Source organism: Psittacula echo (genome assembly GCF_963264785.1).
Source record: "Psittacula echo genome assembly, chromosome: 2".
Taxonomy (NCBI): domain Eukaryota; kingdom Metazoa; phylum Chordata; class Aves; order Psittaciformes; family Psittacidae; genus Psittacula; species Psittacula echo.
Window position 1 is genome coordinate 55,562,087 of NC_137737.1, and position 27,546 is coordinate 55,589,632.

The 27,546-nt window shown below is 45.5% G+C and overlaps 1 protein-coding gene across 1 annotated transcript in view; it reads left to right on the top strand.

The window, feature by feature from the left end:
* Positions 1-289: 289 nt before the first annotated feature.
* The window catches only part of LOC308216932 (mitogen-activated protein kinase kinase kinase 3-like), a gene marked incomplete at its 5' end in the record, with an annotated part of 78,374 nt that continues 51,117 nt past the window's right edge, over positions 290-27,546 (top strand). Inside the window, one exon of the mRNA XM_080609634.1 lies at positions 290-383. Coding sequence (XP_080465760.1) covers positions 290-383 — 94 coding nt within the window. The remainder of the gene's footprint in view (positions 384-27,546) is intronic.

Consider the following 27,546-nt stretch of genomic DNA (forward strand, 5'->3'; position numbering starts at 1 on the left):
AGATTGCTTGAAAAAAATAGCTCTGGGTGGGTGGGTTAGAGGTGCTCTGCAAGCCTGCTATGGCCAGGAGTTTGTGTGCTAAATACCTGATTGATAGGTAGGTGGTTTGGAGGAAAAAAGACTGTACAATTGCTTTGGGAGCATAACTGGTGAGATAAGAAGTCTTTACGAAGGAAGCAGGAATGTCTTAAATTCAACACTGCTGAAGAGTGTTGGTGGCCTCTGCAATGCTTTGAGTTTTCTTGCGCTGTTAGGGCTGTCCTGGAGTGATGGTGTTTGTCTGGCCCACATGAAAGTGTTTCTGGCTTCCAAGTGGCCACAAATTCCCAAGGGAGTGCTGAAAATTTTGCGCATAATTGTTAGTCCAAACATCGTGTGCAGAAGTGAGCCCTGTGTTGTGGTACGAGCTCTGGTTCAGAGGAAGGGGCTGCTTCTTTGGGGTACCTGTTGAGGTCTGTCCTGGTTGAGTTTGTCCTTGTCCTTCAGTCCTGAAGTTGTCAGGCAGTTGGACTATACAATGGTTGTAGATCCCTTTCAACTGAACTATTCCATATATGTACATGGAAGGCCTTCATGATGAGGATGGTGGATTACTTTGATTGCTTAGTGCTTTTGTGCTACAACCTCTTGGGGTTTTTGTGGTTGAGCAGCAGAGAGATCCTTATAATCTAGTTGTAAACTGGAAATAGTGCAGTGCCCTCCATGATAAGAACCTAAAAGAATCATGCAGCTACTTTCTCTTCATAGTGGGCTGTTTGCACCTTTTGCTCTGCAAGGTGGCATCCCAGGGCATGAGGGTCCTGCAGAAGGGTGGTGCACACAGGGTGATGGGCATGTCTGGCTCTTGCCAGCTCTCGGTAATGGGGTAATCTTGCCTCTGATCTGAGTAAAAGGGTTGGGGCATCCCCTGTTCTGGGCAGCCTCAGTGCTGTGATAAGGAAGACTTGGTTGTGGAAAATGGCTTGGGGAGAAAGTGTAAGGTGAGGCCTGTAATAGCTGGTGGTGAAGGTGAACTGAAGGAAAGGTGTGTGAGCCTGCACAGAAACCCTGTTTTAAATACACCCTTCCTTTCAGCCTCTCACCTTTTCCTCTCTGCCACTACCTGAGGAGTGCTCTTGGGGGAACTGTCCCTTTTTTTCATGCTGGATCAGTGCCTTGTAATCACAAAAGGGTGTCTGATAGTGTTATCTGGAAGTGATGGGTTGATAACTCAGCTTGGTATCTGCAGCAGAAATAACTGGGTTGCTGTGGAAGTGGGTGGTTGAAGGGAGGTGTGTGGGCTGAGCAGCCCAGGAGTGATGAATAACCACTATTTGGAAATCAGAGATTTGGACTTACTTCTGTTGAGGTTGGCCAGTGCATTGATGTAGGGTGGAGCTGTGGAGCAGGGCTTGGGTTGCTGAAATGGTAATGCATCCTTCAGTAAGGATACCAGGAGAGCTTTCCTTGCTGATGACAGGTGCTCACACTACAGCCTATTTGCCTTTCAGCCCAAAACTACAGCAGTGATCCCTCTGCTGCAGTCCTTCTGCTGGCTTCATGCTTGGAGAGTGGCTTTTGGGAAACCTGAGCACCCAGTTAATAAACTGGTGGAATGCATTTGCTGCTCCTTCATCTTAGTCCCTCGGTGTGGATGCTAGCAGAGTAGCAAGAGTCATTAGAGAAATATGCAAGATATTTCAGTTATTTCTCTTTGGATGGTGCTGGTGGCAAATAAAGAGATGACCAGAGACTGCATTGAGCTGTGTGTAGTTTATTGCATCACTGGTTTTATTGAAAGGTTCAAGGTCTGGCTCTAAAGGCTGTTGTTGCCTGGGACAAGCCCAGTGGCAGGGTGAATGCAAGCTGCTCCCAAGCTGTGCCGTGCTTTGCCAGAGGGAAATAGTTAAGGAAAGGTGTTTTACTGCTCTTCCTGTGAATTGCTTCTGAGTTGTGGCTGCAGGGGGCCAATTACAGTGCCTCGGAAGAATCATGATGAGGCAGGTCCTGTCGTGCTCATTTCTTGGGTCTGCATTGGAAAACTGCATTTGGGGTCCTGCTGACCCCCAGGAGTTGCTGCTGTGAAGCCAGAGGAAGCCCTGCTGTTGCCTCTTTTCACAGCCTTCTGCATGTTGAGGCTGGGAGGGGACCCTCAGGGCTGCCTGGATGAGGGTCCACACAGCCTGGTGCTCTCTCCTGCTCCCCATCTTTTTTTCTGCTAGGAATGGTCATGTTGGCTTTGGTGGCTGCAAGGATGTGCTTAGTCCCCTTGTGATATGCTTACTTTTGGCTGTATCACCCGGGGAATAGGAAGTGTTCCTGGATGCTGACTTGAGTCATGGGTGGCCCTGATGAAAGGGCACCTATGGTTTTTCCTGCATACCTTGATGATGGTCTTTGTCTGAAGATGGGTCTGGCATCACTTCATTGCTGGAAATGGTCTCTTGAGCACAAAGGATTTTGAGGAATCATGCCTACTCTTGCTTATTTTTGTTTGGAGTGGGGGTGCTCACTGAGGCTCTCCACAATGCTCTCTCCAAGATGCTGCAGTGCTAAAGATGTGCATGATGTGTGTCACTGTTTCCTGGCTGATGACTCAAGCAAAAGAGGGACATTTAGTTGTCACACTATTTCAGCAGCTTCACCTGCAGCATTACTGGTGTGACTAACATCTGGTGCATGCCTGGTTGGCTTCAGAATGGGGCTGTAAGGGGTGAGGGTGTGTGTTTTCTATTCGCAGCTTGTGTTATAGGAGGTGAGGACAAACAATCAGCTTCTGAACCACACACAAAAGGTACTGAAGATTGCAACTGTCTTCATCTCTGGAGGGAACGCTGGGGATGAGCTAGTTCCAGTCTTAGTCTTATGTCCAGGAAATCCTGTGCTGGAGAACTTCCCTCTCAGAAAGCCAGCTGGGCTGTCCAAAGGAGGTGATGTGGCACACTGTGCTTTCATCCTGGACCACCACAGAGTCCCACAGCTGCTGGGGATTTGGATGAGATAGAGCAAGGCTTCAGTACCTGGTTCATCATTACATGGGAAGCTAATTTGCCTTTTATAGCGTGCATTGCCAGCAAGGTGCAGTTTGGTGTCTTACCTGTGTGGAGCTTCTCAGGCAGCAGTGGCTGTATGTTTGCTGTAGGAGTCACCAAGAGGTGATGAAGGTGGGAGGTGTTTGTAGAAGAGCATAGGATGTGTTGGAAAGGATCTCTCCTTGCTGCAAAAGGAACCTCTCACCTCCATGACCTCTCTTGGGCTGGATTTCAGATGGGTGCCTTGGACATGTATGGTTGAAGGATTTTAGGCTGCATTATGGAATGCCAGCATCTTCATGGAGTGTCACTGAGGGCTTTGAGTGGTGCCCCTGCAAAAGTCACCCTCACCCAAAGAGGATGGTAGGGAAATGGAATATATATGTATAATACATGTTTCAAAAGCCTGCTTCTCTGCAGTGCTTTGGTAAATTCCGTGTATGCTTCTTGTGCAAGTCTTGAGGTGGTGGTATACAGAGCAGTGTTCTGCTTAGCTGCTGGTTGGCATCCTTCTGGTTATTAACTTGCAGTCCTTGGGAAATAAGAGCAAGCAATTTGGTTGGGGACTGATGAAAGCTTCAGTGTATCTTTCATGTGCCTGTGTGCATATATGCATCAAGTTCTGAGTGTATGTGCTGGAATGGTTTGAAGGGGTTGGGTGGGTGAAGCATCCTGTGATTCCTGCTAGAAGCTTGCTTGCCCCAGTGTTAACTTTTTGGGCTGGTGGGCAGCAGGTTTCCTCTCTGCTGTGGCTCTTGGGTAGAGTGTAGGTAAGGGACTTGACTTCTTGCTAATCCCTGCCTCCCTCTGTTGCTTCCCTCTCTATTTGCTGCCCATAGCAGGGATGTCTGCCTGCTCTGAGAGCATGGACTAGGAGGTGGAACCTCTGGCATGCAGGGATCAGGATGATGGAGCATCCTGTCTGCTGAATGCTTTGCTAAATGCTGTTATAGGTCATGCTTTGTGACATGTCCTCTAAAACCTCCTTTGAGGTAGACTTGCCACAAGGCTCTATTTTGGGGCCGACACAATCTGTCAAGAAATGGTCTGCTCTCTGACTTACTGCTGAAAGCCTGGTTGTGGATGGGTGACCAGTTGCTTACCTAGCATTACCAAAGCAACGAGTTGTTGCTTTCCATGACTCATGAAAATGCACTGTAGGCTCTCTTAAGAATGGCTGAGATCATTTTTTGGCTGGGTTTGTGCATCTGGTTTCCTTAGCAAATAGCAGTGGGGGTGGAGGGAGGGGGATTTCCAAACTCATTTCTTTGTATGTGTGATCTGGTTTTTTTTTAAGCTCACTTAACTTAATTCATTTGAAAAAGGGGGGGAAAAAATCCCAAACCCTGTAACTTCCACATCTGTTTAGCTTTCGTAGCATGTCTCTTTTGCTGTTAAAAGGGGAAAGGTGCTAATAGCATTGTGGAACTGTACTGTGTTTTTCCTCTTAAATATAAACCATCATGAGTAGTATTTTGCTTTTAAAAAAATCCTTCTGGGGAAGGAGAAGGAGGTGCAGAGAATTCTGACAATGAAATCATAACTGCATCAATTTTTTTTCTTGTGGATATTGTTTGCTCAAATGGAGGACTCTGGTTCTGTAGTGATGCTGCAAGGCGGAGTATTAGCAAGAGGTGGTTTAGAGTTCGGTCAATCTGATATTCTTGCAATTAAAAAAAAAAAAACGTATTTGTTTGTAGACTTTGGATTCACTTTGTGGCTTTGTCTGTGCAGTCTAAAGGGAGCAGCACTCGCATCCCTGAGGAGAATCAGAGCAGTGATAGCTGTGCGATAACTTCAGACAGCAGGAGGTCGCCAGGTGTTTTGCCACCCCTGCAGCCTGGTCACAGCAGCCTCAGCACTATCTTTCCCAAGGCTTGTCATCTTTTAGAAGCACCTGAGGTCAGGCAGGGAGAAGGGAGGGGAAATCCTTGGCAGGCAGAAGGTAATTGTTTGAATAGGCAGATATGTGGAGTGGTGGATTTAGTGTGCCTGTGCTTTGCAGGTGGTGGTAGAAGCGAGGGTTAGGCTAGTTAAACACTGCATGCAGCAGTGTGAGCTGCGTTCTGGAATTTAATAGATGCAGACTGACCTCTTGTGCTGTGCATGTTCTCTGCCAGTGCTTGGCCATGGTTAAGTTCTGCAGCTGGGGCAGGCAGAAGCATGTCCTGGTGTGCTGTGGGAATGGGTTAGAGCTGCCCAGGGGCTGCAGAGGGGCAGCAGATCTATCCTGGGAACAGCAGGAACACAGAAGCGTAATGGCCCGGCTGTTGGCCGGGGGTGAGTGGGAACAATGTGACTGAACAGGTTTGTGCTCACTTCCTCGTAACCTCAAAGATGAGGTAATACAGAAAGCCAGGAACATTTGCCAGCCAGAACAGCGAGGCTTCCTTTTAATTGCCCTGTGCATGTCCTGCAAAGCAGGAACAGCTGACTTGACATGGCCTCTGCCTGCATGGCTGATGAAAGCAAATCCTTCCTGCTTGAGGAATGGCACTGCTGAGTTCAAGTTGTGGTGATGGATGCTACCCCCTGGGCTTGGCTCTGGGGTTGCTGCCTGTGCATGCATCCTGCACCTGAAGCTGCTGTGTGTGCCATGATTTCCCAGGTCTTTCCTGTTCTCTTCCTTCTCCTCTGAACTTCCCTGCATCTTAGCTTTGGGCAGAGTGGGTAAAGACCCTGGGTTTAATGGCTGAATAGCCAGTTTAATGACCACTAGGGAAGCTGTGGCTGCCCCATGCCTGGCAGTGTTCAAGACCAGGTTGGACAGGGCTTTGAGCAACCTGGTCTAGTGGAAGGTGTCCCTGTATGTGGCCAGGGTTTGGAACTAGAGATCTGCTTACCACCCTTTTCCATGGATATCATGCCTAGCATAGCACACCCTAGATCAAAGTCTTGTAGATCTTACTAGCTTTCTTCAATGCAAGAAAAGGAAATAAATGTGACCTCCAGTCTTGTCTTCATGGTGCTCATGGATATTTGAGTGCGAGCCGAAGTTTATTACCCTTCAGTGGTGGCTAGCTGCAGCCCATGTGCCTGCAGTGCTGTGGTGGCTGGCACAGTAGGCTGAAGCACTGCCCCAGGGCTCAGCAACAGCACAGGATGAGCTCTGAGAGAGCCAACCAAGGCTTCTTCAGAAGGTTGAGGCCTGTAAATAATACAGACTAGTTACTACCGTAAGGTAGTATGTAGTAAGTTGGTAAGTACACAAGTACATAAGTAAGGTAGTATTTCTGCTGAGTGAGACCTACCAGTGGCTATAAACCCAGTAGTTCTGTGAGCAGAGGATGCCAGCAGATGAGCTGGTGTAGCTGACTTCCAGGGCTTCACCCTGCTTGATGCTGGGTATGAGAAGTAGAAGGAAAGTTTGGGATGCTGTCCTGCTGTATTATTATTCATTTTAATTTTTGTAACTGCTGTGCGTTATTATCATCCCACAATTCATAATGCTCTTTTGGTTAGGGAGGCCAGCAGTAAGGTTCCTCAAAGGGGCTACCTACTTTCGAGGCAGGTGTTGCTATGAAAGCTGTACTTTCTCATTTGTAACTTGCAGATGGTGATATGGAGATGCCCTCCAATTAAGTCATTCCTTGCCCAGTCTAAGCTTTCCAGTGTGTAGTGTTGAGGGGAAAAAAAATCCTGGATCACATTGTTTCCTCAAGAAAAAAAAAAAAAAGAATTAAGTTTGAAATAGTGATTTGTTTTAAATATTTTTTCTATTTCTCTTTGTGCATTTCAAACTTCATGAAACATTAATTTCCTCAGTTTTTATTGACGTCTACAAGTACTTCTTTTTAACAAAAGAAGAAGGAAGTGTGGATTCTGATGTAATCATGTGACTCTAGGAATTAGGTACTCATGAAAAACACTGATTCCTGTGAGAACTGGCAATGCTCAGGGTCATCCCGTGGTCCAGCAGCTGAACTGAAATGAAGCAAAACTTCCTGACTCCCCTTTCAGCATTACTTCCCCATCTCTTGGTGTCTCTCTTGTTGTAAGAGATCTAGATTGTGTGGCTTTTGGCTTGTCTTACGGTGTGTGGATTATTTTATAGTTCATATGATTGAAGGTGTTCTTTGTTACGTGATGAGACTTGCAGATCTGTGATCCTGCAGCTCTCAGTTGCTCTTTGGATTCCATGCGAAGATGGTCTCTTGCAGAAGGCTTGCATATTGGTGCATGCTTTGTTTGGACATGCTTTGGAGATGCTTGAGTAATGTTGCTGCTGGACCTTTCTTTGCCTTTTAAAACCAAGAGGGCCTTGCTGCTGCTAGTGGCATGAATCAGTGCCAGTGCAAATTCTAATGTAAGAAGTCCTATCTAGACTGTACTGCGTTCTGTTCTCCCCAGACTCTTCGGTTCCTTGCGTTTCCCTTTTTGGGGTGGTAGGGATTGTGTTTTTTGAGCTGTTTTCTGACAGTCTGTCACGGGAAGCTTGGCCTGGCTGGTTGACGGAGGGGATGCTTGCTGTTGGTTTTCTTGCCAACCTGCTTTCTGCAAAAGTAACTTGAGTGCCTCTCCATGTTGGACAGGATCAGGCTTGAGTGCTTAGAGAAGCACAAGTGCTCTGATAATACAGAAATGAGGTTCCTGTACTGCTTGTGGTTGCTGGGACGAGAATTACAGGACTCACTTGGGTGCCCCTGGGCTCAGTGAAGCCAAAAGCCAGAAAAATGCAAGTTATCCTTTGCTTAACTCTCCATGTGTAAGTCCTATAGCAGCCGTCAAACTGGATGTCTTCAGAGGGCAATGCTCTCCCAACATAAGCAGGCAAGCAAAGCCAGCATGTTTCTCTACAATGTGGGAGATATTTATCCTGTGACTAAGCATAAAAGTTAAGAGATGGAAAAGGTCCTATTAGATCATTTTGTCCACCTCCTTGCTGGCGTGCAGTTTTTCTCCCTAGTGTATATTTGTTAATAGGCTGTTGAGCAGACAGGAGTAGTTTACTCTGGGTACTATGGAAGTGTAGCAGCCAGCCTGTGCAGGTGAGGGACTGTGCATGTGTGTGACTTGACTTGCACGTGCACAAGTTGCTTGCAGCAACAGGATCTTGTAGAAAAGGGGCCAAAAGCTCTTGACTCAACATTCTTTGCATGCTTGGAGCCTTCAATTGACTTGCTGGGACTCAGTTTGTGCAGGCATCAGCTTGAGCTTGTCTTCTTTTTTTTTTTTTTTTTTTTTTTTAATGCTCTAGGAATAAGCTAATTTTACTTTATGATGGAGTAGGTGGTTTGAAAACTAGTATTAATGGGGGGGAGAAAAAATCAGAAGCCTTTTGGTAAGGAGAGGTCAGCCAGCTAGACATCTGCACAGCTGGTCTGGGCTCCATGATCTATGACAGTGGTGTGTGTGTGAAGACTCCCAGAGGAGATGTCAGAAAGGTGCAGGTGGAAATGCTATTGCTATGACAAACAGATCAGTGCTAGAGTTTCAGGCCAGAGCTTGGGGACCATCAACAGTGCTTCATTTATTATTCCTCAGTAACCATAGCACAGCCTCATGCACATGTATTTTTTTTCCCTTTCGCACTCCCCAGTCTCATTTGCAGCTTGGAGCACTCAACCTCTCCCAGTTTGAAATTACTGAGTGTTGAGTATAAAGGGACAGATTCTGCACTTAACTAATTCAGGGAAAGGCTAGGGCATGTCCTCCAACACAGGTAGGGGGTGGAAGCAGAAGTTTCAAACCCAGGCATGTGCTGAACTGCCTTCTCATGTTGAGACTGCATTGGCTTTTGCATTTAGGGTCTCTGCTGGCTCCAGAGATGTCTCCTAGTCAATATGAGTATGAGATGAATATTTAGGGTTAGAAACCAGGACTGTTCTGTGGTGCAGGTGAGCAACCAAACCTGCTCTGCCATCAGTGAGATGTTTTTGGTGGTGATGGCACTGTGTGTGGGGTGTGATGACCTGTTTCCTGGCATTATGGTGTGTTTTGTGTAGTTTTCTGGAGGTGTTACAGGGCATTGCTGAGTGATTGCTCTGTTGAACTGGGAGAAGCTATCCCCTAGATCCATGTAGGTTAGGGACTGGGTGTTTCATGGTACAGATGGTGTCCCTGGCACCAGTGGTCTTTCTCTTGGCATGTTCTGTGGAAGTGACAGTACTGCAGATGACGTTTTCCAGGAAACCTTCCAACACCTGTAAATGAGCTCTGACATGGGCTTCGCCTCCCTTCCTTCAACCAGACATCTTCCAGGGAGGAGGGAGCGGGAGAAGGGTATGCAGGGAGCAAATCTGCCTTATTATTATTTAATTTAGAGACAACTTGGTCTAGAGATGTAAAAAGCAATTGCAAATGGTGTCTGGACACAGCCTCTCCTCGTCAATTAGTGGCATTAAATGCTCAGCAGGGAGGATTAATTAGAAAACTGAAATCTTTCCATTGTGACAGCCTTCTGGTTTCCATTGAAATGCAGCTGAGGAACTGGAAAGGCTTCTGTATTTTGTTTTGATATGCAGGCATATGTTTCTTTCCATCTTGGGAATTAATTCTGTCTGTCTGTAACAGAGCTCTGGGAATCAATATTGAGTTGAATTGTATTTCTCCAGAGCTTTTTTTCTAAAAGTAGCTGACTGTTTCCCCACTGTGAAATAATAAGTGTCCTGATTTTGGAGCAGCTGAGCAGCTAGTCTTCCAGTTCAGAGGTGTTATGTGGCTGCCTTGACATTTCAGGGTTGGTCCATGGTCTCCGGAGGGTGATGGGCTTCTCTTCTCCAAGTGTTCAGGTCATACTTCCTTTGAGATGGCTGAAAAGGCCCACAGCTTTCTGCTGCCTGTGACTTTCCATTGCATGGCAGCAGGCTGGATGCTGCAGGAGAGGAAATTACTTGTCACTGCCTCCCTTGCAGACTACTCTTGGCCTTGGTGAGCTGGCATGCCCTCAGCCTTACACTCTGCAATGCCCTAAGCTGATGTAGAGGCAAGATCTGCCTTTTCCTCAGTTTCCTCATCTTTTCTTTACTCCACTGGGCTTGGAGAGTGAAGGAGCGTCAGTGCAGCAGCCATGCCCTGCTGCCTTGCACTGGGGGAGCAGGTCGCAATTTCGTGATGTCTGTAGGCATTGGAGTTTGGGCAACTAGAGGTTGCTTCTCCAGAAGAAGCTGCCTTGTGTGTGTGCTAGAGGCACAGCTCTGCAGAGGCACAGCTGTGTGAAAATTGGATGGTGAAGGGCTGGCAGGAGAGCCTGGGTAAGCCTAGGAGGTCCTGGGCAGACTTGTAAGGTCACATCAGCATATGGCTGTGTGCTGCTCAGTCTGGTTCCTGCACTGTTGATGGCTCATTTTTTGTCATGTGTAGTCACACATGAAGGCAAGTGCACTTGAGTTCATGTGATACTACAAGTCAAGAGGTCAAGGAGAACAAAACTTCTGTGAAAGCTAACCAATGTGTTTCTGTTTCATAACCCCATCACCACCCCACTGACAGCATGCATAAGCCAGCAACTTCTGGAAACAGCAGTGTCCTGGGACTTTATAGAAGCATGGTCCTTCTGCCCAAAGCCCCAGCATATCTTCCAATCTTTGCTTGCCTCCAAGCACTTGCTGAGCTCTGCTTCTTCCCCCAGGTCTAATCTCCATCTAGAATTGCATAGAAATGCCATGAGCAAGAAAACAACCTAACAAATTCTGCAGTGGCTCTTGGGGGCCTGATCTCCCCATGTGCTGTGGAGCTCATGCTTGCTTATGCTTTTTTTATGAGCAAAATAACCAGGTAGCTGCTGAGAGAGCAGAAAGTGGTCAATTAGTTCTCAGCCCTTGGCTTCACAGTCGATCAGGAAGTTTGAATTGTGATCAATCGCATCCAGAGAGGCTGCAGGTGTGAGGCTGTGGCTTGTTAAAGAGGAAGCTGTGTGGTGGGATGGCTGTGAGAGGGATTATTGATTGCAGCAGCTGAGGGTAACTGGTGGTATATGAAGGCTGGTAGAACAACTTGCAGGAGATAAAGGCTGTACCTTGTGTGCTGTCAGCAGGATATTGCAAGTAAGAGAAAGTGGGTCAGAAGGTGGAATGAGTGTGGAAGATGGAACAGTGGCTTCAAAGCCCTCATTCTGCCATAAGGCCTTGCTGCTCACCTAAGGAATGGGGTGGACCTCCGTCATTCCTGCTCCAAAGCTTGGTTAGTGTTAACCTCCTTGTTAGAGCATGCTGAGATAGGCCTTCCCCTTTGCTGTGTTCACTTGGGGGGGGTATCCTTATTGAAATCAGAGGGTTCTGTAACTTGCATCAGGGTTTCTCTCTGCTTTATAAGTACACAGATGACCATCTGAAGACAAGATTCTGCCCTGTAAAAGGGGAAATGATGCAGACCTTCATCCCCAGCAGGCAGGGCTGTATGTTTAAATAATCCTGGCTCAGCTGGCTTCTGGGGAGATGAACATACTGAATTGCAGCAGATGAGGATCCTTTAGGCTTTGTCCCTTCAGTGTCTGATTTAAAACCTGGCATTTAGGCACAGCGTATGGTAGGATTAAGGTGGCCTTTGGGGTGTAATCAGAGTGTTGGAGGAGACAGTTCCTCTGGAATGAGCGCGAGGTCAGTAGAGACAATTCTCTGCTGTACAGACCTTGATGCAAGTGAAAAACCAAACAGGTGGTGACTGTGTCTGTTCTCTGGAAATTTTCTTTGCTTCACTTCTGTTATGTAGGAAAACCAGAAGATTATAGTACAGAGCAGGATATAAATATATCTATATATATATAAACATTAACTCTCACTTGATAGGGCTCCATTGTCTGAATTTGCTGATAGAGTCTTTTCTAACTTTTCTGATTTGCTTCCTTGCTTTAGGGGTTTCCAAAGGTTTGAGATCCATATGCCAAATCAAAGCTATTTTATATGCCAGTAAAAATTCCTGCTTTTTTCACTGAATTTGGTTTCAGGATTCTCATTGTAAAGCATGAACAGAAACTAACTGAAAAAAATAACTTCCTGGATCATGCTGTCTGCAACATTTCATTTAGAATGTCATTTGTGAGAAGCAGAGTTCAGAGGGGTGAGGTTTTAAGATCTCAATGGCTGTTTTAATGGGCTGTTATGGAAGTTAACAGCAGGAGTCACGCAGGTTTTAAAGCTCTTATTCTATGTCCAGGTTGTGCTGGAACATCAGGAGGTTTTTCTTTAGAAGCAGCTGTTGAATATAGCTGCATTGGCTGGGTCACTGACTAAAGGTATCCTCCATCATGCACGATGGCTTTTAAGCACAGGTCTCCCAGCAGCATATATTGTAAAAAAGATTCTTAAGCAGTTCTGTGGTGTTGTGCCCACCCAAAGGGTGCGGGGAGAAGAAATGTCAACTGATGAGTAGTTACATAAATTGCTTGTTGGGTTTCGTGACCTGTAGATGCCAGAGCACTGGCTTGCTCCTTACATGAGCTGTGAGCTTATGTGAGCTCCTTACGTGAGCTGTGCTGAGGTATGTATGTCACTTCTTGCTTAGCAGCCTAATCATAGGATGGTTTGGGTTGGAAGGGACATTAAAGCCCATCTAGTTCCAACCCCCTGCCATGGGCAGGGACACCTTCTACTACACCAGGTTGTTCAAAGCTGCATCCAACCTGGCTTTGAACACTGCCAGGGATGGGGCAGCTGCGGCTTCTTTGGGCAACCTGTGCCAGTGCCTTGCCATCCTCACAGGAAAGAACTTCCTTATATCTAATCTAAATCTCCCCTCTGTCAGTTTAAAGCCATTCCCCTTTGACCCTGTCACTACTTGCTCTTGTCAAAAAGTTCCTCTCCAGCATTCTCTCATTCAGCCTGGAGAAGAGAAGGCTGCATGGAGACCTCATAGCAGCCTTCCAGTATCTGAAGGGGGGCTATAGAAATGCTGGGGATGGACTATTCATTAGGGACTGTAGTGATAGGACAAGGGGTAACGGGTTCAAACTTAAACAGGGGAAGTTTAGACTGGATATAAGGAAGAAATCCTTTATTGTTAGGGTGGTGAGGCACTGGAATGGGTTGCCCAGGGCAGCTGTGAGTGCTCCATCCTTGGCGGTGTTCAAGGCCAGGTTGGATGAGGCCTTAGGTGACATGGTTTAGTGTGTTGTGTCCCTGCCCATGGCAGAGGGGCTGGAACTAGATGATCTTAAGGTCCTTTCCAACCCTAACTATTCTATGATTCCATGCTGAAAAGAGTTGGGGTTTTTTTCCTTCCTTACCTTGGCTTATGAAGTTTGCTCCTTGAGCCCATTTGCCATTTATGCCTGCAGCACTGGCCTGTGTGTTTGCAAAAAGTCCATTCCAATTGCATGCTCATAAACAGTCCCAGAATCATTTAGGTTGGAAAAGACCTTTACAATCATCCAGTTTAACCATAGGTGGAACACTGCCAAGTCCACCACTAAACCACATCGCTGAGTGCCACATCTATATAGATGCACAGTCTTAAATGGCAACTTTTTGACTGCCCCCGTGCGATGCATCCTTTGGATAATCTGAGTGGAGAATGCCATGAGAGTAGGGTTTTGCGTGTCTGAAGCGTCACCAAAATTTACCTATTCTTTTGTATAGCTCTGAAATATGGATCCCATTTCCAGAGAAGTTCTATGTGCACAAAGTCAAATATTCTGTACTGTCTAGGGGAAACTGTAAAGATGAGGTTGAGATGATCTGAGGAAACCTGTAATATTTCAACAGCTTTCTCTTGGCGTTTGAATTCATCTTTGCTAAGCCTGCAGGCTGTTTGAGCTATCGGCATGCACGCGTTTGTTTTAACGGTGCGAATACAATCTCATTTGGTTTGCTGTTGTTTTTAACAGTACCCCAGCCCTGGCCTCTGAAGCTTTTTGAAAATAACATTGACAATAATATTTTTAACAGTTCCGTAGTACACAAAACTCCAGTGCCCTGGCAGGACTCCCGGAAACTTGCTGAAAGTTAATGTGGTCAACTCTTAAAAAGGAGAGATTTTTTCCGCTTGACTCTTGCTTGTTAAACTCTTTGAGCCCAACATGTTGTTCCCTGCTGCTTGAAAAAACAAGGAAAGTCCCAATTTTAGCAATGCTAGTTTGAGTATTTCCAGCTGAGCCATATTTCAGGGGCAACTGTGGCTTGTTATTATTTTTTTACAGTGGTGTGTCCCTACACCTTCAAAGTGTTAAGTGGTGTTCAGGCAGGAGTAAGTAGGTGCTGGTTTCCCTGGAAGGCTTGGGATGATAAACCACAGGGGGAGGTGCCACTTGCTTGTGCTTGCAGTAGTGACAAGATGTCCTGACTTGGAGGCCATGTTTTATGTTGGATGCTGAGCCTCTGTAGAGTAAGAAAAGCCTGTGTTGAAATAGGTGATTCTGTAAATCCTATTCCAGACCAGGAGTAGACTGCTGATGATTCTTTACTGAGAGGGTGGTGAGGCACTGGAATGGGTTGCCCAGGGAGGTTGTGAATGCTCCATCCTTGGCAGTGTTCAAGGCCAGGTTGGATGAGGCCTTGGGTGGCATGGTTTAGTGTGGGGTGTCCCTGCCCATGGCAGGGGGGTTGGAACTAGATGATCTCAAGGTCCTTTCCAACCCTAACTATTCTATGATTCTAGCTCTTGATGCTGCACTGCACTCCTGACAGTTTTCTACCCCCTGTCCTACATCCTTCCTCTCAGTAAGTCTCATCCAGCCACTTTCTTGTCTTTCCTGACACCCAGAGAAAGATTGTTCTTCTCCATCCTCTTCTCCCCAGCTTTGCTTTCTTCAACTTAGATGTGCAGAGGCTGGAGTCCTGTCTAGCTGGGAAGAATGTTGCTGTTGTCCTCCTTGAATTTAGTCTTACTTAATCCCTTCCTAGCCAGGAGTATGGGGAGAAAAGGGAAAAGCTGGCATTATTTTTAAAACAGATACTTGTACTCTGCAGCCATGTAGCCATAATGAAGTTGAGCCTTTTCTATTGCAAAATTGAGTTCAGCATGATCAGATCAAAGCTGCTTTCATTTTAGATGAGAGGGAGCTTCTGTACTGCAGGTTAAGTAACTTCCAGCATTTTCCCGAGCAGATAGAAGGAGCCCAAGCCTCTTGCATTCACAACACAAACCTCAGATATAAGTACTGCATTGTCCCAGCATCCCTAGGAGATGACACGTTGCTGAGCTCTTCCTTTCAATGCTTAGTAAGAGGTGTTTGTACACAGCAGGGTTACCAGGGCAGTAGTCTGTAGATGGACAGTGGAGATTGAGAGTAGATTGACAGTAGAGGCTGGGTTTGCTAGATGTAGGAGCAGTGGAGTGCAAAGCGGCAGCCCTTTGTGTCAGATGCTCATTGGTTTGTGTTGTAAACTGTCAGCAGTTGAGGTCTCTGATCAGGGAGTTTAGTGGGAGGAGAAGAGGGATGCTGCTTTGAAGTGCATCAGAGTAGAAAAAGGGTTTTCTTTTTTTCTTATTATTTTCCCTCCCCCCCCATATTTTTAAGGGAGGTAATATAAAGGACAGAATTTGTACTAGAAACAGGAATTTGTCCTTCTGTAACAGGAAGCTGCTGGTATGTATTTTTGGGAAGCCACGGAAATTGCCGGTGTTTGCAGTCCAATTTGAAGGCTGGCTCAGTCTCAGGATTGAAGAGATCTGCTAAAACAGAAACCCCTCTTCCTCCCGTGTATCTGGGGAGATTTCCTGCACTGTGTGTGGGGGCTGGCTTGTCCAGGGAGAGCTGGGCAATGGGATCTCATGGGCTGGCTGTGGCAGAAGTGATGGCAAAGAGCATGGGGTTGGGCTCTGCTGGTAGAAAGGTCACCTGTTTTTTCCAAGGCTTGTTTGCTTTGTTCCTGTAGGTGCATGCTTTTGGAGCTAGATATGGATTGCAAAGGTCTGGAAGGTCTCCACAAAGCCATTGGAAAAGGCTATTACAGTGACAGGCGAGTTAACCTGGGCTATCCCAGGAATTTCAGGTTAATCCAGGTTATCTGCATGTGGCCCTTGGAGCTAACTCTGCATGCAGCTTAATTGCTGGAAGAGTTAAATTAATTTGGAAAGCAAAAGGAGTGGAGATTTGCACAGCTTCCTGGTCTTGTTACAATCTGTGGAATTTTACCCTGCTTTCTTGGTGATTTTCTGCTCTCTCTCGATTCAGTATTGCCGAGACGGACTGGTTCCTTCTCCAGATAGGATTTTTAACCTTTCTAAGCCCATTGGTTACTTCTTTGCTTCCTCCTTTGTCTTGAAAAACTGGACGGAGCAGAGTCCCTGGCAGCCATGGGCTCTTAGGCTTAATGGTGCTATCCTGAGAGGAAGCTGCAGAAGCAAAAGGAACGACGCACTTTAGGGCACATGTATGTCTCCGCCTCTCCTGCTTTCTTATCGCTTTCCCTTCCTGCTCGTCTCTCTCAAAATAGGTTGTATAAATATCCTCCTGCTTGCCAGCACCAAGGCATTGGAGCTGCAGAAAATCATTTTAATCCATGCTTGAGAGTATTCCTGTTTCAATTCAGATTTGTAATTGTGTTTTTTTGGACTGAGCTGCGAGGTTTCCCAAGTGCCTTTTCCTACTGTTTCTGCCAAATGCATGGTAACACCCCAGAATTCATGTAAGTGTCGTGGCATGCACAGCTCTCATTGACTTTGGGGCAATGTTGCTCGCAGTGACTGCAGGACAGGAATGTCTTTCTTCGTCTCTCTGTGCAAGTCTGATGAAGTACTTCAGATGTCTCCATTTATGTGTGCCATCGCATGGGTTTATGACCAAGAAATCTGCGTGCTTATTAGTCATCTGAAGTGGATTGTTTTTGCTGGTTGCTTCTGTCACACTGCTGTTTAAGAGGTGCCTACCTGTAGGCAGGTTATGCCTTTGAGTCTAAAATGAGGGTTTTCACAAGTGAGCAGGACTGACTCCAGCAGGCTCAGGTTGACACTCTTAAGTTTCTTGGTGAGAGTATACAAATCAAAACAAACCCTTGCTGGACACATGCTGCTAAATGCAGGATGCCAGGTAACTGAACTCACTTTTTTTGTTGGTTTTGGGCAGGTTAATAAATAGCCATGAGTAGCACTTGGCAACAGGCAGAGACTGGAAGGGCTGATAGGGACATGGCTGCCATGAGGGATGTATGGGACATACATTGCTGCTCAGAGCTGCCTAGACTAGGGTTTTTTTTCCCCATGTGGTCACAGGAAAGCTGGTCCAGCCTTGAGGAGCCTTGGCTGGAATTTGGAAGGCCTAAATTTAGGTTTCTGCTTTGATACAGGCTGCCTCTAGGGCTGACTTTCCCTGTTCTCCTGTCAGTCTATTCGCGAAGTTATGTTACCCCATAGGGAGGCCACAAAATATAATGCATTAAAGAGATGCCATTGCTTTAAGGTTAATACATAAGGTTAGTACATTAAAGTGCATTAAATACTGTAAAAATACATTAAAAGTATAGGTATTGAAGGTGGTCTGCTGTTAATAAAAGGAGACCTATGGCACAAGTGTAATTTTTTTATTCCCAAGATTTGAAAAGCATAAAGGTATTGGGTTCATAGTGTGTTATCTTTGGGGTCTGTAGAGAAGGGCAGCCTCTTGGCATCAGTTCCTAACTAAAAAGTTCTCTTCTTTCCTCCAGCCCAGGCGATGATGGGGAAATACTTTGTGAAAACCAGTCCTGTTCAGTCTGTCTCCATGTCAAAATTAATCTGTAACCTTTGTGTATGTTTGTTATTACAGGGTGGATGCTTGAGAGTGGAGGATAAGGTACAAGTGTCTGGGACCAGTGGAATGGAGGCCTGAAGCAGATGGAAAGATGGGTAAGAACTGGATTCTTGTGAATCAGTTTTCTGCAGTTTGCTAATTGTTGTTGGGGCTACCAAGTATGACAAGAGAGTGAGAGACATTGCCAAGATGGTCTGGTTGAATATTACATTGTATTTCAATATATTTTTGTTTGCCTTTTAGTAGCATGAAAATTGTCAGGGTGGTCTGGTGGGTCATGTTCTAGGTGGAGCCTCTTCCCAAGTCTGCCTCGTATTTCTGGGCAGCGTACCTTCATTCCTTGTATCTTTTGTCCCAAGGAAACTTCTGTTTCAAACAGAGCGTATGTTGCTTTTCTAAGGGGTGACCTGGAGTACTTGACCTTCTCCCTCTTCCACTGGAGTAGTTGTGTATCAGGTGCTATGTGGTGCTGAGGGAGACTTTATAAAGAAAGTGGAAATTGCTTACAGTTCTGGAGGTGCATAATGATATTGATCTTATCTACACTGCTAAAAAAGAAGTCCCAAATACGGACTACATGAAAGTACTGAACTCCTTCATTTTTAGCATGTGTGTAATTAGATTGATGGTGTTCTCACATGAGCAGGTGGTAAGCATGAGAGCCCCAGCCTACCTTCAGCATCTCCTACTGCTGGCCATCAAACTTGCCACATGACTTTTTCAAAATCATACCTTGCTTGCAGGCAAATGTCCATGCTGTTCTACTGTGCTTGTAAGCCATCACAGAGGTGGGCGCAGCAGCAGGGTCTGCCTGGTGTCTTGGCATCCGCAGTGGAGGACTTTGCAGGAGACACATGCCTGACGGACAGCAGCACTGCTGGGTTTGGGATTCAGACAGAGTTTCGTGCATTTTGGGAAATCTATTTACAGAATGAACAGTCCACAGAAACAATTCCAAAGAGGTCTACAAGCCATTTTGTTAGCTAGTAGCAGTTGTAGCAACTGTAGGGGTTTTCTGCTCCTTTTCTTGAATTTTGCTGGAAAGGGAAAGCTCAGCAAATTGATCTCCTGGAATGGCTTCCTGACCTGATGATGCGAGAAAGAAGAAGAGATCTTGGAGGAGTAGTGGTTGAAGCTGAGCATTTCACTTTTACATTGGCAGTATTGTCAAGGCAGTACTTGATTTATTTTTAAGAAGGAAAGGTGAGACTTGCTTTGAGCAGGGAATGAGTTGCTGGCTGCAACTTTATACAACTTTTTTTTATACAATTTTTTTAACAACTTTGTAACTGTTACGTTACGTTACGTTACGTTACGTTACGTTACGTTACGTTACGTTACGTTACGTTACGTTACGTTACGTTACGTTACGTTACGTTACGTTACGTTACGTTACGTTACGTTACGTTACGTTACGTTACGTTACGTTACGTTACGTTACGTTACGTTACGTTACGTTACGTTACGTTACGTTACGTTACGTTACGTTACGTTACGTTACGTTACGTTACGTTACGTTACGTTACGTTACGTTACGTTACGTTACGTTACGTTACGTTACGTTACGTTACGTTACGTTACGTTACGTTACGTTACGTTACGTTACGTTACGTTACGTTACGTTACGTTACGTTACGTTACGTTACGTTACGTTACGTTACGTTACGTTACGTTACGTTACGTTACGTTACGTTACGTTACGTTACGTTACGTTACGTTACGTTACGTTACGTTACGTTACGTTACGTTACGTTACGTTACGTTACGTTACGTTACGTTACGTTACGTTACGTTACGTTACGTTACGTTACGTTACGTTACGTTACGTTACGTTACGTTACGTTACGTTACGTTACGTTACGTTACGTTACGTTACGTTACGTTACGTTACGTTACGTTACGTTACGTTACGTTACGTTACGTTACGTTACGTTACGTTACGTTACGTTACGTTACGTTACGTTACGTTACGTTACGTTACGTTACGTTACGTTACGTTACGTTACGTTACGTTACGTTACGTTACGTTACGTTACGTTACGTTACGTTACGTTACGTTACGTTACGTTACGTTACGTTACGTTACGTTACGTTACGTTACGTTACGTTACGTTACGTTACGTTACGTTACGTTACGTTACGTTACGTTACGTTACGTTACGTTACGTTACGTTACGTTACGTTACGTTACGTTACGTTACGTTACGTTACGTTACGTTACGTTACGTTACGTTACGTTACGTTACGTTACGTTACGTTACGTTACGTTACGTTACGTTACGTTACGTTACGTTACGTTACGTTACGTTACGTTACGTTACGTTACGTTACGTTACGTTACGTTACGTTACGTTACGTTACGTTACGTTACGTTACGTTACGTTACGTTACGTTACGTTACGTTACGTTACGTTACGTTACGTTACGTTACGTTACGTTACGTTACGTTACGTTACGTTACGTTACGTTACGTTACGTTACGTTACGTTACGTTACGTTACGTTACGTTACGTTACGTTACGTTACGTTACGTTACGTTACGTTACGTTACGTTACGTTACGTTACGTTACGTTACGTTACGTTACGTTACGTTACGTTACGTTACGTTACGTTACGTTACGTTACGTTACGTTACGTTACGTTACGTTACGTTACGTTACGTTACGTTACGTTACGTTACGTTACGTTACGTTACGTTACGTTACGTTACGTTACGTTACGTTACGTTACGTTACGTTACGTTACGTTACGTTACGTTACGTTACGTTACGTTACGTTACGTTACGTTACGTTACGTTACGTTACGTTACGTTACGTTACGTTACGTTACGTTACGTTACGTTACGTTACGTTACGTTACGTTACGTTACGTTACGTTACGTTACGTTACGTTACGTTACGTTACGTTACGTTACGTTACGTTACGTTACGTTACGTTACGTTACGTTACGTTACGTTACGTTACGTTACGTTACGTTACGTTACGTTACGTTACGTTACGTTACGTTACGTTACGTTACGTTACGTTACGTTACGTTACGTTACGTTACGTTACGTTACGTTACGTTACGTTACGTTACGTTACGTTACGTTACGTTACGTTACGTTACGTTACGTTACGTTACGTTACGTTACGTTACGTTACGTTACGTTACGTTACGTTACGTTACGTTACGTTACGTTACGTTACGTTACGTTACGTTACGTTACGTTACGTTACGTTACGTTACGTTACGTTACGTTACGTTACGTTACGTTACGTTACGTTACGTTACGTTACGTTACGTTACGTTACGTTACGTTACGTTACGTTACGTTACGTTACGTTACGTTACGTTACGTTACGTTACGTTACGTTACGTTACGTTACGTTACGTTACGTTACGTTACGTTACGTTACGTTACGTTACGTTACGTTACGTTACGTTACGTTACGTTACGTTACGTTACGTTACGTTACGTTACGTTACGTTACGTTACGTTACGTTACGTTACGTTACGTTACGTTACGTTACGTTACGTTACGTTACGTTACGTTACGTTACGTTACGTTACGTTACGTTACGTTACGTTACGTTACGTTACGTTACGTTACGTTACGTTACGTTACGTTACGTTACGTTACGTTACGTTACGTTACGTTACGTTACGTTACGTTACGTTACGTTACGTTACGTTACGTTACGTTACGTTACGTTACGTTACGTTACGTTACGTTACGTTACGTTACGTTACGTTACGTTACGTTACGTTACGTTACGTTACGTTACGTTACGTTACGTTACGTTACGTTACGTTACGTTACGTTACGTTACGTTACGTTACGTTACGTTACGTTACGTTACGTTACGTTACGTTACGTTACGTTACGTTACGTTACGTTACGTTACGTTACGTTACGTTACGTTACGTTACGTTACGTTACGTTACGTTACGTTACGTTACGTTACGTTACGTTACGTTACGTTACGTTACGTTACGTTACGTTACGTTACGTTACGTTACGTTACGTTACGTTACGTTACGTTACGTTACGTTACGTTACGTTACGTTACGTTACGTTACGTTACGTTACGTTACGTTACGTTACGTTACGTTACGTTACGTTACGTTACGTTACGTTACGTTACGTTACGTTACGTTACGTTACGTTACGTTACGTTACGTTACGTTACGTTACGTTACGTTACGTTACGTTACGTTACGTTACGTTACGTTACGTTACGTTACGTTACGTTACGTTACGTTACGTTACGTTACGTTACGTTACGTTACGTTACGTTACGTTACGTTACGTTACGTTACGTTACGTTACGTTACGTTACGTTACGTTACGTTACGTTACGTTACGTTACGTTACGTTACGTTACGTTACGTTACGTTACGTTACGTTACGTTACGTTACGTTACGTTACGTTACGTTACGTTACGTTACGTTACGTTACGTTACGTTACGTTACGTTACGTTACGTTACGTTACGTTACGTTACGTTACGTTACGTTACGTTACGTTACGTTACGTTACGTTACGTTACGTTACGTTACGTTACGTTACGTTACGTTACGTTACGTTACGTTACGTTACGTTACGTTACGTTACGTTACGTTACGTTACGTTACGTTACGTTACGTTACGTTACGTTACGTTACGTTACGTTACGTTACGTTACGTTACGTTACGTTACGTTACGTTACGTTACGTTACGTTACGTTACGTTACGTTACGTTACGTTACGTTACGTGTCCCCAAGTGGCACAGGGTTGAATATCTCATCTACTGACCGAATACAGTGTTCTGGTCATTTGGATTCTCATCTAAAGCCATATAAATTCAGGGAGAAACTTTCCAGGCTTTGATTGCTCTTTTCAGATCTAATTTGATGTCAACTCCAGCTGCAGTTGTTTCCCAAATAAAAATACAACTCCAGCTGCAGTTGTTTCCCAAATAAAAATACAGATGTGGGGAGATACGCAAGGGGCTTCTGTATTCTTTCGGGCAAGCAGAAAGATTTATTTCATAAGCCTTGACATGTGTCTAGTCCAAAGAATCAGAATGGGTGTACAGATATATACTCTTATATACCTCAGTATTTCTTGCTTTACTCACAGCATGGTCATACAGGCAGCACAGGTTCAGCCTGTTAAACTACACAGTAACTGCCATGAAGTTTTGAATCTTTTGCACTGAAGCTATTTTAAGCATGCATGTTTACAAGGCTTTCTACGGAATTAGAGATGTGTCCCTTGGCCTCTCCTTTCTTCCGGATAAAGGGGTGGTCTTTTTCAGCTTTAGGAAGTCCTGGTTGGACCACTTGTGTGTCTTACCCTCAATGTCATGGGATATTTAAAAAGCAATGAATTCAGACTTTAAAAAGAAGGGGAAGTTAGAGATCTAGTAGTGGGACTCATTTCCGGAATAACCTTATAGACACTTGGGCCAAAGAGCATGGCATTGAGTGGGTATATCACATCTCCTACCATGCACCAGCCTCCGGGAAAATGAAACGGTACAATGGGCTGTTAATAACTACACTGAGAGCAATGGGTGGGGGAACTTTCAAGCACTGGGATACACACTTACCAAAGGCCACCTGGTTGGTCAACACCAGAGGATCTGCCAACAGGGCTGGCCCAGCCCAGTCAGAACTTTTACATATTGTAGAGGGGGACAAAGTTCCTGTGGTGCACATGAAGAATTTGCTGGGGAAGACAGTCTGGGTTATTCCTGCTTCAGGTAAAGGCAAACCCACTCGTGGGATTGCTTTTGCTCAGGGACCTGGATATACTTGGTGGGTAATGCGGGAAGATGGGGAAGTCCGATGCGTACCTCAAGGGGATTTGATTTTAGGGGAAAACAGACAATGAACTCAATTGTACGCTGTTGCCTGCTATAGCCCATCAACTAGAAGTCTGCAGGGCACCAGCGACTGGCCCTGACTTCCCTCCGACCATCATCCCAACAGAGAATGAACTTTGATAGAACTGGATGAGTTCTACAGTAAAGGAATGATCAGCATCAGCAGGCAACGATCCAACACTGCACACAGCTTCTCCTGCCCTGAAAGACTGTTACAAGAGATGGAGCCCAACATCATGGAGCCCAACATCATGGACCCAGTGGACTCTGTAGCTTTATAGGAATTGGTCTGTGCACTAAGATAACAGTGCACCGAGATGAGATTTGAGATGTGGGATCTGAGCATGACATGAATGGTATGGAATAAGGGGTGGATACTGTCCTGGGTTCAGCAGCAGCAGTCAGTTTTTCTCCTTCTTAGTAGCTGGTGCAGCGCTGTGGTTTTGACTTTCAGCCTGGGAATAATACTGATAAAGCCGATGTTTTCAGTTGCTGGTCAGAATGTTTACCCTGAGCAAGGACTTTGTGAGTCTCATGCTCTGCCAGGGAGGAGGGGAAGCCGGGAGGGAGCAGGGACAGGACACCTGACCCAAACTAGCCAAAGAGGTATTTCATACCACAGCACATCATGCCCAGGGATGTAACTGAGAGATCCTGGAAGGGCACATTCTCTGCTCTGTCAGGCTCGTTTTTGGCGAGTGGTATCGTATTTTCTTCCCTTGTTATTTCCCTTATCATTATTATTATTGGTGGCAGCAGTAGTGATTTGTGTTATACCTTAGTTACTGGACTGTTTTTTTCTCAACCCGTGGGAGTTACATTCTTTCGATTCTCCTCCCCATCCCTTTGGGGGGGGGCGGGGGGAGGAGAAACTGCGTGGCTGACTTGCCAACTGGCTTAAACCACGACAGTTACGCTATGTTACATTGGGTTTTTTTTAATTTTTTTTTAGTATTTTTTATTTTATTCTTTTTAATTTTTTAAATTTTCTCAGCAGAGCTGCAATCATACAAAATTTTCTCAAATGTGGATAGTTTTTCTTTTTAAGGGTCTACCCCTTCTCGCAGCTCTCCCAGACTAATGTTAATCTGCAAAAACAATTAAGAAACAACAGGCTTAAACAAGAGCAGCGTTAGGTTCATGGTTGAGCTCAGTGGGTCTTTTCCAAACTAAGCAACACCATGATTCCAAGAGGCAGAGATGTAGCATGGCTTATCTTGCAGCATTCTGTGTTTTTATAGGGAAGCCCTGACTCTGGCTGCTGTATTCCTGTCTCTGCCTCCCATTTTCCTCAGGGTGGAAACTGGGAACCACCCAGTGTTGGAACCTGTTCAAAGCTGGGAAGCCTTTGGCAGCTGGAATGGTCAAGGCTGGGTTAAGTTTGTCTTTGCTGCTCTATAGGGTAAATGCTTTCTCTTTGGCTAACAGGGAGTTGCTTGTTTTATCTTTGCCGTGCTTTAGGTATCTCCATGAGCTTGGGTAGCAGGGTGCCAAGGTGCGCTCTCATTGTTCCCTGCACACCTTCAGTGGGTTTGCAAACACCTGCCTGCTCCACAGCCAAGTTTAGAGGTGCTTGGAGGCAAAGAGGCTAACTTCGTTAGCCAAGAAAATATGCTGTGGCCCTTGTTTTGGCACTGCCAAAGCTGTTTTTGGCACTGCATGCGTGGGTATGCCCAAATTTCTCTGCATAATGGCATGGTCCCTCCTGTTTCTCTTACATGGAGCAGCAGCCCAGGGATAGAGGGGCTGACTGAGGGCCCTTGATATGGCATGAACAAAGCAGGTAGCAAGCTAGCAATTAGCTATGGAAGGTCAGAGCACAGGGCTTAGGTTCTGGCCTTGCTTAGCTGACCGAGTATAAAAATAGCCTAAGGAGTATAGAGCTCATTGGAACTCCTCTTATGAGTTCCAGCCCTGCGTTGGTGTGCTGAGTACTGGAAACTGATTCAAGGGTAGGCAGCATGCTGCCACCATTTTGGCAGCAAAATAATGCGTGTTAGGGGATGGAAAAGCATTTGAGGGTGACTTCTTGGAGAGATGGTGGGTATGATTGGCACAACAGGGTCCTGTCCCATCTAGCAGTTTGGGGATGTGGCTGGGCCTCCGCAACTTACTGCGACCAGGGCTGCTGTGGTGGCTGGGCCTGGGCTGGCAGGGTGCTGGGTCTGTCAGCAAGTGCTGGAGAAGCACTGAAACCCTTTATATCACTAAAAAGTAGTGTGGTTTTTTTTCATTATTGAACCATCACATCTCAATTTTTCCCCAACTCTACCCTCTCTCTTCAGCAAATCTGCCCCCCACCACCCCAATGCCACCCATCTTTAACCCAGGTGTTTGCTTCATTAGCTGAGGAAGGGTAAAGGGTGTGTGGGGCCATGGCTGGACCCCCACAGGTTGTTACAGGGCCCAGCAACGTGGTGCTGCTGTGAGAAGCATTAAGGCTGCGCTTTGTGCCCCAATCCAGCTGTCAGGATACTGCATGGGCTGTATCTGGGGAAAAATGGGCTTATCTGCCACACTACCCACATGTGGGGACGTATGGGGGACAGGTGGTGATGGGTGTGCACAGATATGGGCCCACGGAGGAGGGCAGTGTGTTGCGGAGCATGGGAAGGCTCTGCTGGTGGCTCTGATCCTGTGGAATTTTCCTGTGCACGGTGCTGTCAGGGGGATGGCTATTTTGGGAATGGAAGGTAGTGGTGAACCACAGATGTAACCCGGCTTTCTCTCCTGGCCGAGCTAAACCAAACACCTTTTGGATTCAGAGTTCTTTTCCATTGCAGAAGACCCTGGTAAATCTCTGGGATGGGGCTACATCAGTATTGTGCCACAGCACTTTGTGTGTTCATCAAGCGAAATTCCTTGTATGACTTGTGGCTCAACCGGTGAAACTTTCACATAAATGATGAAAATTGCCATTCAGTACCCTTGAAAGGTTTTGGTTTTGGTGTTTGCAAGGTATGGATCACTATGTTTTAAGAGCTCTGCTGCCACCTTACCTAAGCTGAGGTGCAGTCCCAGTAGTGTTACCTTTTGGTTTTCCCTGGAAAATTTTGGAAATTTTGAAGTTCTTGCTTATCTCACACCCTGGATCCCAAATGTGTTATGACATGACATACTCATTTATTTGTCATTTTATTCTCTTTTGCTATTGTTCTCAATGTGCTTATAGACCTCTTAAGAGCCCAGTCACATCACATTGGAGGTGTTTGCTTATTTCTGTACATGAGTATTTTGGGGACTGCCTGGGTCCTGTCATTGTGGTGGTTGGAATTAGTTACTAATGTGTGCCCTTTTGCAAGGGGATGTGCAGAGAAGGGATGGTTTTGATCTAGACAGGTTGTCTGATCTATGGACTGTGCAAATTCTGGACTGTCACAGACCACCTGATCAAGAGGAATCTGTGGATGAAGTACTCTATAGGCAGATAGGAACAGCCTCACGCTCCCAGGCCCTTGTTCTCATGGGGGACTTCAACCACCCTGACATCTGTTGGAGTGAAGGTACTGCCCGGCACAAGCAATCCAGGAGGTTCCTCGATTGTGTGGAAGACAACTTCCTTCTGCAAGTAATAGAGGAGCCGACAAGGAGAGGTGCCATGCTTGACCTCGTGCTCACCAACAGGGAAGGGCTGGTTGGAAATGTGATGCTCCAGGGCAGCCTTGGTTGCAGCGACCACGAGATGGTCGAATTCAAGATCCTCAGGACAGTGAGAAGAGCGTGCAGCAAGCTCACTGCCCTGGACTTCAAGAGAGCAGACTTTGGCCTCTTCAGGAACCTGCTTAGTAAGGTTCCATGGGATACAGCCCTAGAGGGCAGGGGGGGCCAAGACTCTTGGTTGTTATTCAAGGATCACCTGCTCCAAGCTCAGGAGTGTTGCATCCCAACTAGAAGGAAGTGCAGCAAGAGGGCCAGGAGACCTCCATGGATAAGGAGCCACTGAGGAAAATTCAAAGGAAAAAAGAGGCTTATAGAAGGTGGAAGCAGGGACAGGCGGCCTGGGAAGAATACAGGGATGTTGTCCGCGAAGCTAGGGACCAGGTTAGGAAAGCTAAGGCCCAGCTAGAATTGA